The sequence below is a fragment of the Podarcis vaucheri genome, assembly GCF_965113315.1.
Source record: "Podarcis vaucheri genome assembly, chromosome: 4".
Classification (NCBI taxonomy): Eukaryota; Metazoa; Chordata; class Lepidosauria; order Squamata; family Lacertidae; genus Podarcis; species Podarcis vaucheri.
The window spans coordinates 7752945-7768952 of NC_138762.1; the positions used below are offsets into that span (position 1 = coordinate 7752945).

General features: G+C 47.1%; 1 protein-coding gene across 2 annotated transcripts in view; it reads left to right on the forward strand.

Moving 5' to 3' along the window:
• Positions 1-16008, forward strand: part of LOC309530298 (maestro heat-like repeat-containing protein family member 7) — a 51467-nt gene that overhangs the window by 31727 nt on the left and 3732 nt on the right. For both annotated transcript variants that reach the window (XM_082219082.1, XM_082219083.1), the window contains 8 exons: positions 80-194; positions 2697-2837; positions 5699-5863; positions 7926-8081; positions 9738-9860; positions 11948-12047; positions 13807-13872; positions 14868-15418. In XM_082219082.1, coding sequence (XP_082075208.1) covers positions 80-194; positions 2697-2837; positions 5699-5863; positions 7926-8081; positions 9738-9860; positions 11948-12047; positions 13807-13872; positions 14868-15142 — 1141 coding nt within the window. In that variant the 3' untranslated portion in view covers positions 15143-15418. The remainder of the gene's footprint in view (positions 1-79; positions 195-2696; positions 2838-5698; positions 5864-7925; positions 8082-9737; positions 9861-11947; positions 12048-13806; positions 13873-14867; positions 15419-16008) is intronic.

The following is a 16008-nucleotide window of genomic DNA, read 5'->3' on the forward strand; positions in this document are numbered from 1 at the left end:
CAGCTGCGGCCGCCTCGCAGGGGTGGCATTACCCTCCTTCCTTGTAACAACATGCCGCCTTCCCCCTGGTGTCTTCCAGAGCCATGCTGCACTTTGCTTGCCCCGAAACCATGAGGATCCTGGACATGATGTTCTCTCTGCTCAGCAAAGGCAGCAAGAAACTCAAGCCGACCACCATTGCTTTCTTCGTAGAGGTAAGCGATGCGCAGGACAGCTAGAGCGACCACCTGGGACCAGGTGACCTGAGAGAATGCCTTCTCCCATACAGGGCCAGGTGGGGAAACAGAGCCGTCTTTCCTGTTGGGCTTACTGGTGCGTTGCGCCAGGGCACTGGCCTCTGAGGGGAGTCCCAGTGAATGGGGGAGATGTGTGGCTTTGCCCTTTCCCTGCATGCCCGCCAGCTGTGCCCCATCAACCATGTGGCTGGCGGTCGTGCAGCTTGCCTCCCAAGCCTCCACAGGAGTAATAATAATAATATTTTTTTATTTGTACCCCGCCCATCTGGCTGGGTTTCCCCAGCCGCTCTGGGCAGCTTCCAACAAAGATTAAAAATACATTAAAATGTCACACATTAAAAACTTCCCTGAACAGGGCTGCCTTCAGATGTCTTCTAAATGTCAGGTAGTTGTTCTTCTCTTTGACATCTGGTGGGAGGGCGTTCCACAGGGCGGGCGCCACTACCGAGAAGGCCCTCTGCCTGGTTCCCTGTAGCTTTTCTTCTCGTAATGAGGGAACCACCAGAAGGCCCTCAGAGCTGGACCTCAGTGTCCGGGCTGAACGATGGGGGTGGAGACGCTCCTTCAGGTATACTGGGCCGAGGGCGTTTAGGGCTTTAAAGTCAACACCAACACTTTGAATTGTGCTCGGAAACGTACTGGGAGCCAATGTAGGTCTTTCAAGACCGGTGTTATGTGATCTTATTGGCCACTCCCAGTCAGCAGTCTAGCTGCCGCATTCTGGATTAATTGTAGTTTCTGGGTCACCTTCAAAGGTAGCCTCACGTAGAGCACATTGCAGTAGTCCAAGCGAGAGATAACCAGAGCATGCACCACTCTGGCGAGACAGTCTGTGGGCAGGGAGGGTCTCATCCTGCATACCTGATGGAGCTGGTAAACAGCTGCCCTGGACACAGATTTGACCTGTGCCTCCATGGACAGCTGTGAGTCCAAAATGACTCCCAGGCTGCGCACCTGGTCCTTCGGGGGCACAGTTACCCCATTCAGGACCAGGAGGAGAGCGATCCCTGCAGAAGCTTAGGATGGAAGCTGCTCCCCAAAGGCCGTCGTTCAGGGCTGGAGTATCTTCTTGGCATTCAGAACCTCTCTGGGTTCAATCCCCGCGAAGGGCTGGAAAGATTCTGGTCTGAAACCCTCAGACGCCTTTTCTGAGCCTATCCTAACCCACAGGGTTGTTGTGGGGATTGAATGAGGAATGGGAGAACCTCGCACACACAACCTTGATCTCCCTGGGGAGAGAGGTGGAATAAAAATGCAATAAGGAAATAAGAAACGTGCCGTGTGCTTAAAATGTGCAGTGAGGAGAACGTCACCTCGCAAGTTTGAAGAGAGACTGATCTGTGGTCTTCCTTCCCTCTTCACAGGCAACCCCATCCGGAGTCTGTGTGTTTAAGGGGTTAAAGACATTTTAATTTGGGGAAGCTATTTTGATTCCTCCTGTGAGAAATGCTGGTGGGGGGAGGGAGAGAAAGACTGTATCCTAAGGATGAGCTCAGCTCATCAGTTTAAAAGACATTTAAATCGAATGGAATTAAATGTAACGGACTAATGAGTTATCTAAATGGTTAATTTCGAGGTGAGTCCTTAGTTGATTAAGGACTGTTTAAACAGCAGGCAGGCCTAATGAATTGGTTGAGGATTTATTTATTTTTTAATTTGCTTGCCTCTTTATCCTTCCATCCTTGCACCCAGGGCTGATTACATGAAGCTCAGTCAACCTAAGTAAACATGTAATAAAGATATTGTATGGTAAGGGGTGACTGAGCTCATGTAATAAGGTCCTGGGTCCGAAAAGGTAGAAAACTCCTGCCCTAAACCACCTTGTTGTTTTGCAGACAATGAGAAGCAGCTGGGAGCAGAGTTCAGGGATAGATTTTTTTAAAATAATAATAAAAATAATTTTATAAGTTGTGCGCCCTTGTTTCTCAGTTTAATCCTTTTACATCGTCTTGCATGATTTGTCGCATTTTATGCATTGTGATTTGCTGCTGTTTTTATCCATTATGGATGAGTAATTCTTTATTGTAACTGATAACTGTTTAATTATTACTAGCTGATGTTTCATTTTAGTGTTTACTGTTGGATTATTGCATATTGCTGTATTTGGTATACGTTGTTTATTTCAAAGTTATTGTGACCTATTTTGTGTAGGATCTGATTGTTACTATTAATGTTTGCTGTTTTCTTATTATTTTTGTGTGCTGGAAGTCGCCCAGAGTAGCTGGGAATAATAATAATAATAATAATAATAATAATAATAATAATAATAATAATAATCAACAACAACAACAATAACAACACTAAAACACACACAGAGAGAGAGCATTTTGGAGACTTAATGTGGACGTTTTTACGGCTGTTGGCCCTGCTCATCTAGGCAAGCTCCATCTCAGGGAAAGAGGTGGTCGCTTCCTGCCCGTTCCTCTCTCACGTGGCCGATGGTCCTTTCTTGTTCCTCAGCTTCTCCACTACCAGGAGATTGAGCAGCTGCCGGCAGACCAGATCTTTGAGAGTCTTGAGGAGTGGACCAGGAATCCCAGCCCGGACGTCCGTTCCCTTGGCCTGAGAGCTCTGGGCATCTTAGCCATCCACCCTGATAAGGTGAGGAAGGAGGGGGCGGGGACAACCCCTCTGTTCTCTCACATGAATCATGGGAATTGTGGAGTTGGAAGGGCTGGCAGCTGTGGAGAATGTACCATATTTTTCGCTCTATAGGACGCGCCCGACCATAGGACGCACCTTGTTTTAGAGGGGGAGAACAAGAAAAAAAAATTCTCCCCCTCTCTGCTCAGTGCCCCTTCAGCGAAGCGGCAGGAGAAACGGAGCCCCTTCCATTTCTCCTCCCACTTGGCTGAAGGGGCGCTGTGCAGAGAGGGGGAGATTTTTTTTCTTCTTGTTCTCCCCCTCTAAAACAAGGAGCATTCTGTGCATTCAAGGTGCGTTCACCCAAAGCCTGCGGAGCGCAGCGGAAACTCGCGCTGCGCTCCAAAGGCTTCAGCGAAAGCAACGCAAAGCCTCCGGAGCGCGGAGGGAGCGCTCCCTCTGGGCTTCGGAGGCTTTGTGTTGCTTTCGCTGAAGCCAAGGAGCCTGCATCCGCTCCACAGGATGCACACACATTTCCCCTTAATTTTTGGAGTGGAAAAAGTGCGTCCTATAGAGCGAAAAATACAGTAACCACAGCCTTCCTGTACCAGGCCAGAGAGATATCAAGTGCATGAGATGCTGCCTTCTGCAGGAAGGCTGGTGGCAACAGGTTGAAAGTGCCTTTTCTGCAACGGTGCCCCACCTGCGGAACTCCCTGCCACCGCCTCTTTATCTGCTTTCCGTCAGCAGTTGAGAATATTGCTGTCTAAACAAGTTTTCTGCTTAGGGCGTTGATCCCCGATTCTCTTCTTTGTGCTTTGGTCTTTCCCTGTTGTTTTTCCGCTCGACAATTTGTGATCTTGGCGAATGGATCGTGGCCCCTTTCCTGCTTGCTCTCCTTGTCTCGCAATCCGCTTTCAGCAGTTCCATCATGGAGAGGGGAAGCAGGGTATAATTTTAAAAAGGTAAAGGACCCCTGACAGTTAAGTCCAGTCAAGAACGACTCTGGGGTTGCGGCGCTCATCTCGCTTTACTGGCCGAGGGAACCAGCGTTTGTCTACTCCACAGACAGTTTTTTCTGGGTCATGTGGCCAGCATGACTAAGCTTCTTCTGGTGAAACCAGAGCAGCGCATGGAAACGCCGTTTACCTTCCCACTGGAATGGTACCTATTTATCTACTTGCAGTTCATACTTTCGAACTGCTAGGTTGGCAGGAGCAGAGACCGAGGAACAGGAGCTCACCCCGTCGTGGGGATTTGAACCGCTGACCTTCCGATCGGTTTAGTCATGCTGACCACATGACCCGGAAGCTGTCTGTGGACAAACGTCGGCTCCCTCGGCCTATAGAGCGAGATGAGCACGCAACCCCAGAGTTGTCTGCGATTGGACTTGACTGTCAGGGGTACCTTTACCTTTATCTGTGGGAATATTGTGGATAGTAGGCTATATTGATTAAATATTATCCTTCCTCACAGTAATGAGCTGGTAGGAAAGCACATTCTCCTATATATTGCAGGAAGCAATTTGGTAGATTCGTTTGGTAGAATCTCTTGAGTTAAGCAAACCAGTCTGGCTTGTCCAGATGGGATTTGTCCCTGGTAAATAATAATAATAAAATGATAATAATAATAATAATAATAATAATAATAATAATAATAATAATAATAATAATATAAAATAAATTTAAAAATTCCCATTTAATCCCTCTTTAAAAGAATAAAGACACAACAGTCTTCTCTTAAAAGTAATAAGAAGTTAACTTACATTCAACTCACATTATGATCCTGAAGGCAGGCTTTAGCTTGTAGTTACAGAAGAGAGTTTGAGTCCATCCCATATGGCAGGGGTGTCCAACTCTCAAGTGACTGCGATCAACTTTCAGAATTAAAAACTGGCAGTGATCCAACCCCGGTTTTCTGGGTTCAGCTCAAAGTTGTTGAGGAAAGCCCAGTTTGGTGGGGGTTAAAAAAAAAAGCTTTTTTGGGGGGAAGTTCCATTTTTTGGTGGGTGTTAAAGGCAAGGGACAAAGGGGTAAAGTCACTAACAAAAAGATCGTTGTGGATCAAAACAGCAGCACAGAGAAAGCTCCGTCTTCCCTTCCAGAGATCATACAACAATAGAGGGCGGGGTGAGGGGCAGCGCAGGAGTCAGTTTTAGCGACACTAAGGAAAGGGAGCCAGAGATCGACCGCGATCTACCAAAACCTCATAGGGATCTACCAGTAGATCGTAATCAACCTGTTGGACATCCCTGCCTTATGGGAATGAGCCTATGCGCTGCTAGCTGAGAGCCAGCAGACAGCAAAAGGAATCAAGATGGAATAAAGCGAAGAAGAAGGGAAGATGGCTGCTGGAACAGCCCTTTTATGGGGTCTGCCAGGATCATGTCCATCTACCTGGTCACACGCCTGGGGGGAGGGAGAGGATGCTCCAGACCAGGTGTGACCGGAAGTCCTCCTGGCTGGAGCAACATTCCCCTGTGTGTCCACTCTGGGCAAACAGGAAGTGTTGTACTTGTCTGCTACAGTGATGACACACCCCACATTATCTAGAGACCCAGAGTCAGCTTTTTTGTCCAGAAGAAGCTTGGGGAAGGGAGCGATGTTCAGAAGAAGAAGAAGAAGAAGAGTTTGGATTTGATATCCCGCCTTTCACTCCCCTTCAGGAGTCTCAAAGCGGCTAACATTCTCCTTTCCCTTCCTCCCCCACAACAAACACTCTGTGAGGTGAGTGGGGCTGAGAGACTTCACAGAAGTGTGACTTGCCCAAGGTCACCCAGCAGCTGCATGTGGAGGAGCAGGGAAGTGAACCTGGTTCCCCAGATTACGTGACTACCGCTCTTAACCACTACACCACACTGGCTCTCTTCCTGTTTGCAGGTGGAGGAGGTCAAGACCCTCATGCCAACGCTCTTGGGCAGCTTGGAAGAGGCAGACGGCGTGGTTGTCGCTGAGGGCATCACGGCCATCCAGAACCTTCTGAAGTTCATGCAGAGGAGCGACATTGTCAGCTTGGCTGAGAAGCTGCTTCCTTTGTTCAGCAATGTAAGAAATTGGGGGAGGTTTCCTTCCAGTCTGGGCTGCGCCTCCCACCGCCCCGTGACCCCCTTCTCCCTCCAGTCCCTGGTGGCTTGGCTATGTCTCCTTCATTGGCCCTGAAAATGGAGAGGCTGGGTCAGTGTGAGACTCGTAAGGTGCGGGAATGTTGTGGGTAACAGGAGAGGATATATTGATTAATATTATCCTTCCTAACTCGCGCTAGCAAGTAGCAGAGCGCATTCCCCTATTACACAGCCAGAAGCTGGTTGCAGGCTCGTGTGAGTCTCTTAAAACAATAAGCAGTTCAATCTGGCTTGCCCAGATTGGGATATGTTCCTGGTAATATCCCTCCTAAAAGAATAAAGAAACAACAGTCTTATTCATAAGTAACAAAAAGAAGTTTACTCACGATCAGGCAAAGCACAGTGTGATCCCTGAAGGCAGGCTTTAGGCTTAAAGTTACAAATATGTACAGTGGTGCCCTGCAAGACGAATGCCTCGCAAGACGGAAAACTCGCTAGACGAAAGAGTTTTCCGTTTTGGAGGTGCTTCGCAAAACGAATTTCCTATGGGCTTGCTTTGCAAGACGAAAATGTCTTGCGAGTTCCTGCGGGGTTCCCCCCCTTTTTCTAAGCCGCTAAGCCGCTTATCAGCTGATCCGATAAGCTGATAAGCCGCTAAAAGCTGCTAATAGCGCTAATAGCGCTAATCCTCTAATCCGTCAATGGGCTTGCTTCGCAAGACAAAAAAAACCGCTAGACGAAGAGAATCACAGAACGGATTCTTTTCTTCTTGCGAGGCACCACTGTACAAATGGGTTTACCCCATATGAGAGATAACCCAGGGAGTGCTAGCTGAGAGAGCCAGCAGTGTGGTTCAGGTGAAGCAGGAAGCAGGCAGGACGAAAAAGAAGGGAAGATGGCTATATGACTTGGCCTTTTACCAGGTCTGGAAAGGTCACACCCACCTACCAGCCACATGCAAAGGAAGGATGCTCCAGCCAGGAGGAACAGGAAGCTCGACTGGCTGGACCAACATCTCCTGCATATCCACTCTAGGCAAACAAGGAATGTTGTACTTGACTGCTCCAGTGGATTACATCCCACGTAAAGCCAGGCTGGGGAATGGGTTGAGGGCAAGGGTGGGAAGAGGGCAGAGCTAAACTCCTCCCCTGCTCAAAGATCTGGGCAGTGGGGGTCAAATAATGAGGTTCAGATGTTTGGTCAGTGAGGGTGAAATGTAGGAATTAAGGGCTAGAGACATGGTCAGTGTTATGTACTGAGCTGAATCCTAGAACAATAGGATCCAGAATGCAGCAGTCTGGTTGGTCTGCAGAAGCAGCCAATTAGGCTCCTGGATGAAGTGAATCAGCAACCGGATTGGCCTGCAGATGCAGCCAATCAGGCTCCTGGAGGAAGTCAATCCACAACCTGATTGGCCTGCAGGAACAGCCCGGAATTAGCCAATCATGCGGGGCCCATTGTGTAAATAATGTGTATACAGTGATGCCTCGCAAGACGAAAATAATCCGTTCTGTGATTCTCTTCGTCTAGCGGTTTCTTCGTCTTGCGAAGCAAGCCCATTGACGGATTAGCGCTATTAGCGGCTTTTAGCGGCTATTAGCGGCTTATCTGCTGATCGGATCAGCTGATAAGCGGCTTAGCGGCTTAGAAAAAGGGGGGGAGGGAAAAAAACAGCAGGAACTCGCAAGACATTGTCGTCTTGCGAAGCAAGCCCATAGGAAATTCGTTTTGCGAAGCACCTCCAAAACGGAAAACTCTTTTGTCTAGCGAGTTTTCCGTCTTGCGAGGCATTCGTCTTGCGGGGCACCACTGTATATAGCTAGACGTTTTGGGGAAAGTTTCATTCATTGCCACTAAGAGCTGAATAAAGAGCATGACATTCACACTCGACTCTATTTCAGTCAGCGAGGGCTAGGGGCAGCCAGAGTGGCAGGTTTCTCCCTTCTCGAGGCTGGTGGGACTTCCCCGTTTGATCTACCTGTGCTTTCAGCCAAGCTCTGAACTTTTAAGCCCCACCCACATGAAACAGCCTCTGTTGCCCACAGGCAGAGGCCAGGACCCGCAATTCCGCCATTGCCCTCTTCGCTGAGCTGCCCAACGTGGTCAAGAAGAAGGAGAAGTACCTCATCCAAGAGCAGGTGACCCAGAGTCTGCTCCCGCTGCTCCTCCACCTGCAAGACGAAGAGCCCGAGGTGGTGAAGGTGAGGCAGGAACAGAGGATGCAGTTGCCTTACCCTGAGCCAGGACCTTGGGTCATAGCTGTCAACCGTCCCTTATTTGGCGGGAAACTCCCTTATCCCAGCGCCGTGTCCCGCTGCTGTCCCTTATTGATGATGCCCCTTAAATTTCCCGGGTTTCAAAGGAAGCAGCTCCTCTCCCTCCCTCCCTCCCTGCCGGCCAGGGAGGAGGGAGGCTCCAATGTGTTGCTTGGCTGCCCGGCCCGCCCCCCTCCGGCCTCCTCTCACCAGTCTCGGCCCCCGGGAGCCCCTCCCAGCCGGGACTGAGGAGCCTTGAGAGGAGAGCGAGGGCAACCATGGAGAAAGCAGTTCAGAGAGAGGAGGCGGAGGTGCGGGCGGGTGTTCCAGGGGCTAACCGTAGAGGGGGAAAGCGGAGGAAGGACCGCAAGCGCTTCTCCCATAGAGTTGTAGTGGTAGACTAGCATAGATGGTCTGATCTGCGGGGTTTACTTTGGGGGCTATTCCCCCCTCTCTTCCTCCCGCCCCGCCTGATGGAACTGAGAGGTGCAGATGGAGCACGAGAGAAAAGATACAGAACTGCAGCAGCGTCTTCGTAGCTTGGACTTCGTTTTGCGGGGAAAGTGGTTGCTGCTTGAGGTTATTTAATTGCAGTGTTTCATCGGCTGGTGTCTTGAGCAGCAACCTCTGGAAACGAAGGGCTAAAAACCCTGGTCCCTTTTAACTTTGTACTTCAGCTGGTTGACTAAAATCCCTTATTTTGGCTGCTGATCCCTTATTGTCGAGGCTGCTGGTCCCTTATTTTCAAATCTGTAAGTTGACAGCTATGCCTTGGGTCCATCTAGCTCAGTAATGTCTGCACTGACTGGCAGCAGCTGTCTTAAGATCTCAAACAGGGGACATTCCTAGTCTGACCCGGAGATGCCGACCTTCTGCATGCCAAACAGACGCCCTACCACTGAACCCAACCTTTCCTTGCTCTGAGTTTGCAGAATCCGGTTTCCCTGTGCTTCATGGACCAATGTATTGTATTTTTAATATTTTGTTGGAAGCCGCCCAGAGTGGCTGGGGAAACCCAGCCAAATGGGCAGGGTATAAATAATAATAATAAATTTTTATTTTATTTTATTTTATTATTATTTTTTATTTCTAAATTTAAATTTTTAATTTTGTAAATTTTATTTCATATTATTTCATATTATTTCATATTTCATATTATTTCATATTTCATATTTTATTTCCATATTTCATATTATTTCATATTTCATATTTTATTTTCATATTTCATATTTTGTTTTCATATTTCATATTATTTCATATTTCATGTTGTTATTATTATTATTATTATTATTATTACATATGGAAGGATGCAGGGAGTGCGTTTTGGCTTCTCCTCCTGGATCTTAATGTTACATATGATTTCTATGCTCTCCCACCCCCAAACGATTTTTTAAAAATTTGTGTTCCATTTCCCCCCGGTCACAATTTACAAATTTTAATACAAACTTAGAATAAAATGAGGAAGACAACTTAGGGGGACGGAAGTGGAGATCAGGATGGTTGTGAGCAGAGGCAGAGGTTGCCAGCTTGGCGGTCGCTGTTGCCATTGACCTGCCCTCTCCCTGACTGACCCTTGACGCCCCTTTTGACTCCCCACGGCAGGGTTGCCAGGATGCCCTCGCCAGGTGTTTCCGCTTCCTGGGCTGGTCTCTCCCGAAGAAGATTAACAGCAAGAAGGCTTGGCACGACCACCCGCAGATCGCAGAGACCCTCTGCCGGCAAATCGTAAGTCACCCGCCTTTGTCTAGCAACGGCTTGGCAGGGTATGCTCCAAATTTCCCCCTGTAGGGCCAGGTGGGAGACAAGTTAAAAAATGGCAAGTACCCCCATTTCAGTTTGGGATTCCATCTCTGCAAAACCCCTTGAGTCTTTCTGGATCCCACAATTTTTGGTATTCAGTTTCTAGGATTCCGGGTTTGGAATCAAATATCTTTGGAGCCGCCTTTTCAAATAATTCGACTGCACGTTCCAGATTTTGTAAAGACTCTTTTGAGTTCACTGAGTCCAGTTTATGCCTCTAAATACCAGGTTTCCCCTTGAGTCTGACAGTTTGCATTTCCTAGTGCAGAAAGTATTGAACTGATGTGTAGAGACCTTTCCTATTCTACTTAATTCAAGAGGGTTCTGGAACATAGCTGTCAAAGTTTCCCCTTTTTAAGGGAAATTCCTTTATTCTGAATAGGATTCCACACAAGAAAAGGGAAAAGTTGACAGCTATGTTCTGGAAGCTTCTCTGGGTGAAGGAAACAGGCAGGAGGTTCATGATTCTAGATTCAGGTAGGTAGCCGTGTGGGTCTGACACAGTCAAAATAAAAAGAAAAATGTCCAGTTGCACCTTAGAGACTAGCTAAGTTTGTTGTGGGTGTATATAAGCTTTCGTGTGCATGCAATCTGATTTTGTGGTATCTGAAGAAATGTGCATGCACACGAACGCTTACACTGTACCCAGAACAAACTTAGTTGGTCTCTAAGGTGCTACTGGACATTTTACTATTATTATTTCAAGGTTCATGATATTTGGGTAATACCTTCCGAGAAGCTGAGTACAACTGGCTTAAACTGGTTCTGTTATCTCTTTCTGTCAACGTCATGCTGGCTATAATAGTAAGGCCAGAAGGAGCCTAGGTAAGACAGTAAGAGCTGTCTGACAGTGGAATTTGCTGCCAAGGAGTGTGGTGGAGTCTCCTACTTTGGAGGTCTTTAAGCAGAGGCTTGACAACCATATGTCAGGAGTGCTCTGATGGTGTTTCCTGCTTGGCAGGGGGTTGGACTCGATGGCCCTTGTGGTCTCTTCCAACTCTATGATTCTAGGTTTCACTTTCTCTGATCTCTTTTCCTTCTGGTGTGATGTTCTGTATATAGTGTTAAGGTTTAGACTTATAAAAAGTTATTGTAAGTTTAAGTTAAGTCTGCTGCAACTGGATTTCTTATGGACAGGGCTAATCCTGAACGTTTTGGATTTGTGACCATTATGCTCATCTGCCTTCAGTAGCAGTAAATCTCTGCCGGATGAAATACAGTTGCCTCTGGTCTGTTTTTTGGAGAATCCTGCAACGGGTTTAAAGTTTTAGCATGCTAACTATACGTTGGAGTCCTATGTGGTGGGATTGTCTGTTAATGAATTTTGGAAACAGATTGGTATAGAAATATTGTGAACTGTGGGTAGGAAGGTGAGAATATCTAAATTAATGGTACTTATTAGTCTGAGTAGCACCGAGTTAAAAACAAAAGAGGAATGTAAATGGGTAAAATTGATGGTAACTGCAGCCAGACAGGTTATAGCGAGCAATTGGAAAAATGCAGAAGAGCTAGAGATGAACCAATGGAGGAAAAAACTGAATAATATTATAATTTTAGAATATCTAACTGTGAAGATACACAGATTGAAAGGGTTTAAGGTCATTGAGAAAGAGGAGGATTCGTTTGAGAAGATAGTGAATTATTTGGGTAGGTTTGAACAATTTTAAAATGTTAAAAGTTAAATAAGCCTTGTGGATGGAAGAGTGTTAACGTATATAAAATTGTACATATGGTTGATTTGAATATGTTGTTATTGATTATGTATACCCAATGTATCAGCTGCCTGGGGGGGTTTCACTGTTTGTGTTTGGTTGTTGGTAAAAAATAAAAATTTAAATAATAATAATTAAAAAACTATACATTGGAGTTCTGCTCTGGATCAATAGGAGTAGAATTCCACGACAGAGGCATTGTGTCAGCCACTGTGAGTACAGACAGCTGGTCTAGATTAACCATTGGCTTGATCCAGTAGGCTCTGCTTATGTTCTTAACGTTCCTCTTTGCTTTGCTAGTCCTGGAAGGTCAAGACCATCCCTGTCATCTTGCTCCAATGTCTGGACCACCTTCAGTGCCCTCAGGTCTCGATCCGGAGAGCAGCTGCCATCTTTCTTGGTGAGCAAAATAGTGCCCCTATTCCTTTATCACCCTGTGATTCCTCGCACTAGTTGGAGGCAGTTGGAGGATGGATGGCGCTAACGGATTGAGGTTGAATCCTGACAAGACAGAAGTACTGTTTTCGGGGGACAGGGGGTGGGTTGGTGTGGGGGATTCCCTGGTCCTGAATGGGGTAACTGTCCCCCCCAAAGGACCAGGTGTGTAGCCTGGGAGTCATTTTGGACTCACCGCTGTCCATGGAGGCGCTGGTCAATTCTGTGTCCAGGGCAGCTGTCTACCAGCTCCATCTGGTACACAGGATGAGGCCCTCCCTGCCCGCAGAGTGTCCCGCCAGAGTGGTGCATGCTCTAGTTATTTCGCACTTGGGCTACTGCAATGCGCTCTATGTGGAGCTATCTTTGAAGGTGACCCGGAAACTACAACTAATCCTGAATGCGCCAGGTAGACCGGTGACTGGGGGCAGCCGCTGAGACCACGTAACACTGGTCCTGAAAGACCTGCATTGGCTCCCAGTACATTTCTGAGCACAATACAAAGTGTTGCTGCTGACTTTGAAAGCCCTAAATGACCTCGGTCCAGTATACCTGAAGGAGGATCTCCACCCCCATCATTCAGCCCGGACACTGAGGTCCAGCTCTGGGGGCCGTCTGGCGGTTCCCTCACTAGAGAAGCCAAGTTACAGGGAACCAGGCAGAGGGCCTTCTCGGTAATGGCACCCGCCCTGTGGAACGCCCTCCCACCAGATGTCAAAGAGAAAAACAACTACCTGACATTTAGAAGACATCTGAAGGCAGCCCTGTTTAGGGAAGCTTTTAATGTTTGATGCATTACTGTATTTTAATATTTTGTTGGAAGCCGCCCAGAGTGGCTGGGGATACCCAGCCAGATGGGTGGGCTATAAATATTATATTATATTATATTATATTATATTATATTATATTATATTATATTATATTATATTATATTATAGTGGTGCCCCGCAAGACGAATGCCTCGCAAGACGGAAAACCCGCTAGACGAAAGGGTTTTCCGTTTTGGAGGTGCTTCGCAAAATGAATTTCCTATGGGCTTGCTTCGCAAGACGAAAATGTCTTGCGAGTTCCTGCGGGGTTTTTTCCCTCCCCCCCCCCTTTTTCCCAAGCCGCTAAGCCGCTTATCAGCTGATCCTAAGCCGCTTAACAGTGATCCGCTAAGCCACTTATCAGCTGATCCGCTAAGCCGCTAAGCCGCTAAACCGCTTATCAGCTGATCCGCTAAGCCGCTAATAGCGCTAATCCGCTAAGCCACTAATGGGCTTGCTTCGCCAGACGAAAAAAACCGCAAGACAAAGAGACTCGTGGAACGGATTCTTTTCGTCTTGCGAGGCACCACTGTATTATATTATATTATATTATTATATTATATTATATTATATTATATTATATTATATTATATTATATTATATTATATTATATTATATTATATTATATTATATTATATTATATTATATTATATTATATTATATTATATTGTTCTCCTTTTTCCTCTTACCTGATGCTATATACCTGCCGGAACAAAATAAACCATTTAAAATTACAGTAAAAGAGAAAGCAAGAGTGAATTGTTTGAGGTCACACAATGAGTCTAGTCAGGCCTTGGGCTGCCTCTCCTCTCTGTCCCTGGGGTCTTTCTCGTCCTGATGCAAAGGGGGTGGGATGTCGATGCTCACGGGAAAGGTGTGACTTCCTGAGAGGCTCACGGACTTCCTGTCTTTCAGGTTGCGTTGCCCAGTGTGCAGAGCCAGTTGCGATCACTCAGGAAAAAAAGGACTTGATATTCCTCTGTAAGTAACAACACCGCGGGACTCAAGCCCCTTTGCATGATGACGACATGAACTCCTAGCTCCAGGGAGACTTACAAATTAAAGACCGTCTCACGCTAGTAAAGGGAGAAGGTTCTATGCCGTACGTTTTGATTTGATATCATTTACGAATAAGGAGGCGTATGGTTCCTCCAGCTTACGCTGAAGTGCAAAAATACAATTCATAAGATGCCACACAAGCATTCTCTTTTAATTTATCTTATTGTATCACATTTTATTCTCACCATATCTCTGTTCATATGGTGTACACATGATGAGAAAGGAGTTAAGATTAACATAAATTCTAAAGCAGATTTAAACCAGTGTTAGGGTTAGGGTTAACAGTAGGGGTTAAGGTTAGGGGTTAGGGTTAGAGGGTTAGGGTTATTGTCAGAGTTAGGCTTAGGGTTAGGTTTGTGTCAAGGTTAGGATTAGGGTTGGGTTAGGGTTGGGGTTAACAGTAGGGGTTAGGGTTGGGTTAGAGTTATGGTTGGGGTTGGGGTTGGGGTTAGGCTTAGGTTTATGTCAGGGTTAGGGTTGGGTTAGGGTTAACGGTAGGGGTTAAGGTTAGGGGTTGGGGTTAGAGTTATGGTTGAGATTGGGTTAGGGTTAGTTTGTGTCAGGGTTAGGGTTAGAGTTATGGTTAGGGTTGGGGTTAGAGTTAGAGTTGGGGTTAGGGCAGAGGGTTATGGTTAGAGTTATGGTTAGGTTTAGGGTTAGGTTAGAGTTAGGGTTGGGGTTAGGTTTAAGTTTCGGTTTGTGTCAGGGTTCGGGTAAAGGCCTGGGTTTTGGGTTCGCATCCTCAAATCTTATAAAAATGAAGCAAAACCAGAGAAGAGACAAAAGAGCAAGCAAAACCAATGGCAATTTAAGTCAGGCAGCCATGGGCTTTATCTCCCTGGGTTCATTCCATTTCTGCTTTTGTCCAAAGTGTGTCCTCCTCTCTCACGGGCCTGGCTTTCTCTCCCTTGCTCCAGCGCTCTCCAAACTGCGGCAGGATCCTGACCCCTCCGTCCGCCTGACGGCCTTGCAAGCCACCCGGATGGTCCAGGAAGCCTGTGGCATCTCGGCTGCCGTCTCGCCCCGATTTTCTGGCTCGGAGGGAGAAGACAGCCTCTCCTCTGACCGGGGCCACTGGGACATGCCAGATCCTGCCTTGACGCACCGGTGGAACCCAGCTTCCCCCACCTCCCACCGGTTGGTGCCCAGTGCTGCCAGGAAGAGAGGATTTGGGCCGACCCGGCAGGCCTGAACCCACCCAGCAAGACGCCCCTGCGCTCCCTTGGGAGGCGCTCGACGTAAGCTCAGGAGATCTGCACACAATTCCCAGTCGAAAAGGCACTGGAGCCACAAATGATGGGAGAGGACCAGAAAGGAAGGAGCGGGAGAAAGGAGGCGGCGGGAGGATGCTCAGTGTGCCTGGATTCGGCCAGCGTCCGCAGCAGGACAGGAACAGGGAACGTTCTGTGGTGAGAACTATCAAGACTTCCTCTTGCATTCCTCCAAAGAACCAGGATGGCCTTGCATGGTGAGTGCCCATTAAGGGGAGGAAAGAGTGAAATGGAGCCATGTATTGAGCCCATTCATCTTCATAAACGACACTGGCTCCCAGTACGTTTCCAAGCACAATTCAAAGTGTTGGTGCTGACCTTTAAAGCCCTAAATGGCCTTGGTCCAGTGTACCTGAAGGAGCGTCTCCACCCCCATCGTTCTGCCTGGACACTGAGGTCTAGCTCCGAGGGCCTTCTGGTGGTTCCCTCCCTGCGAGAAGTGAGGTTACAGGGAACCAGGCAGAGGGCCTTCTCGGTAGTGGCACCCACCCTGTGGAATGCCCTCCCACCAGATGTCAAGGAAATAAACAACTACCTGACTTTTAGAAAACATCTGAAGGCAGCCCTGTTTATGGAAGCTTTTAATGTTTAATAGGTTATAGTATTTTAATATTTTGTTGGAAGCTGCCCAGAGTGGCTGGAGAAACCCAGCCAGATGGGCGGGGTATAAATAATAAATTATTATTATTATTATTATTATTATTATTATTATTATTATTATTATTATTAACCACCCTGAGATCTACAGGTATAGGGTGATATACAAATTTAATAAACAGATAAAAGG